Source organism: Herpailurus yagouaroundi, unplaced genomic scaffold, assembly GCF_014898765.1.
Source record: "Herpailurus yagouaroundi ecotype Mexico unplaced genomic scaffold, PumYag 67143, whole genome shotgun sequence".
Lineage (NCBI taxonomy): Eukaryota > Metazoa > Chordata > Mammalia > Carnivora > Felidae > Herpailurus > Herpailurus yagouaroundi.
Window position 1 is genome coordinate 1 of NW_024419991.1, and position 1,485 is coordinate 1,485.

The 1,485-nt window shown below is 61.8% G+C and overlaps 1 protein-coding gene across 1 annotated transcript; it reads right to left on the reverse strand.

Annotated features, from left to right (window-relative positions):
* Positions 1-5: 5 nt before the first annotated feature.
* On the reverse strand, positions 6-1,406 carry LOC121024781 (leukocyte immunoglobulin-like receptor subfamily A member 6; the record flags this gene model as incomplete). Its single annotated transcript, XM_040467013.1, has 4 exons — positions 1,118-1,406; positions 925-960; positions 458-742; positions 6-311 (listed from the first exon to the last, which is right to left on the reverse strand). Coding segments are annotated over exons 1-4 (661 nt in total), but the record flags the coding sequence as incomplete, so codon positions are not given.
* Positions 1,407-1,485: the final 79 nt, after the last annotated feature.

Genomic DNA, 1,485 nt, shown 5'->3' on the forward strand with positions numbered 1-1,485 from the left:
TCCCTCACCTGAGACCAGGAGCTCCAGGGGGTCACTGGAGAGTGACCACATGTGGGGGGTGTTGCTGTAATAGCCATAGCATCTGAAGGTCCACCTGAGCCTGGGGGTCACAGGGCCCACAGGAAACAGGGCCTGGAACTGCCCACTGGTGTGTCGCTGGGAGTCGAGGGTCCAGGCGGGTCTGGGTTCTCCTTCCCTCATCAGGACGAACCTATGGAATCCCATCCATGAGGTGCACTGGAGGGTCACCTTCCCTCCTGAGGTCACCATGGGGTTGGGCAGGGCTGAGAGAGTGGGTTTGCCATGGAATCCTAGGAGAGGAGGAAGGGACACGTTAAATAGGACACAGATCCCCCCACAGTATCACCAGGGCTGGGCTTTGAGAGGGAGACACTCTGAGAGAAGACCCCCTCCCTGAGGGCAGAGCCTGGGGCGGGAACCCTGAGGGGGCTCGCACCTGTCACCACCAGCTCCAGGGGGTCACTGCGCTCTGAAAAGCCAGCGGGGCTCCGATAGTAACAGTGATATTGGCCTGCATACTGCTCTGTCATGTATATGATGGAGAACTTGGCCTTGTCCCTGGGCTCCACTGCGGGTTTTCTGTCCCAGGGCACTGAGTGTCCATCTTTATCCAGATAGAACTCCGCGGCCTCCAGGGTCCCCTGACACCAGATGTTCACAGCGCTACCCCAGGGGACCACAGAGCCTGGCTCAGCCCAGATGGAGGGTGTGGGGAGGGTCCCTGGAAGGAAACAGAGGCTCGGTCACAAGACCTTCCCCACCCTCAGTTCTTAGCTCAGCCCCAAACCCCCAGACGTCCCCTCTCCATCTGCCCAGAACTGCTGTTCTCCATTCCCCGCTGCCTGGTGGGTGACCCCCGTCCCCAGTGAGGAGGTGGGATGGGACACCTGGGGACACACTCACCTGCCTGCGCTCGGGTCCTGGGGCCCACACTCAGACCTGGAAGAGAGTCCCTGTGAGAGGATGGCCCCGAATCCTGAGCAGAACCCCTCCTCCCCATAAGCCTCCTGTGCCTGAGGTCTTTGACTGCCCAGGGCCTGGTTGTGGGGTGGGTCCCTCCCAGACTAGGGCATCCTCTCCCCTCCTGAGATCTCACCGAGGAGGAGCAGGGCCGTGAGGGTGTGGGTCATGGCGTCTCTGCCTCTGGCCCCGGCTGTGCAGAGGGAGGGGCCTTGGTGTTTGGAGGACAGACAGAAGCACAGGGTGTGGCCACTTGGGGGCTGGCCTGCCTGGTCATGGGGTTGTCACGTCAGCAGCCCCACAGGAAGGGGAACAGCCTGTTTCCAGGGGCCCAACTCTGGTGTCCATGATGGTGCAGCAAGTGGACCCAAGGCTTCCTGAGATGTCCCATCCAGGTGAGGAGACCAGGGCACGTCCTTCCCTCCCAGAGCCTCCCCTACAAGTTCTCCTTCATTCTCAGCACATCCCTGAGGGTCCTCACCTCCCACGGGGTCCCCAGGCCCC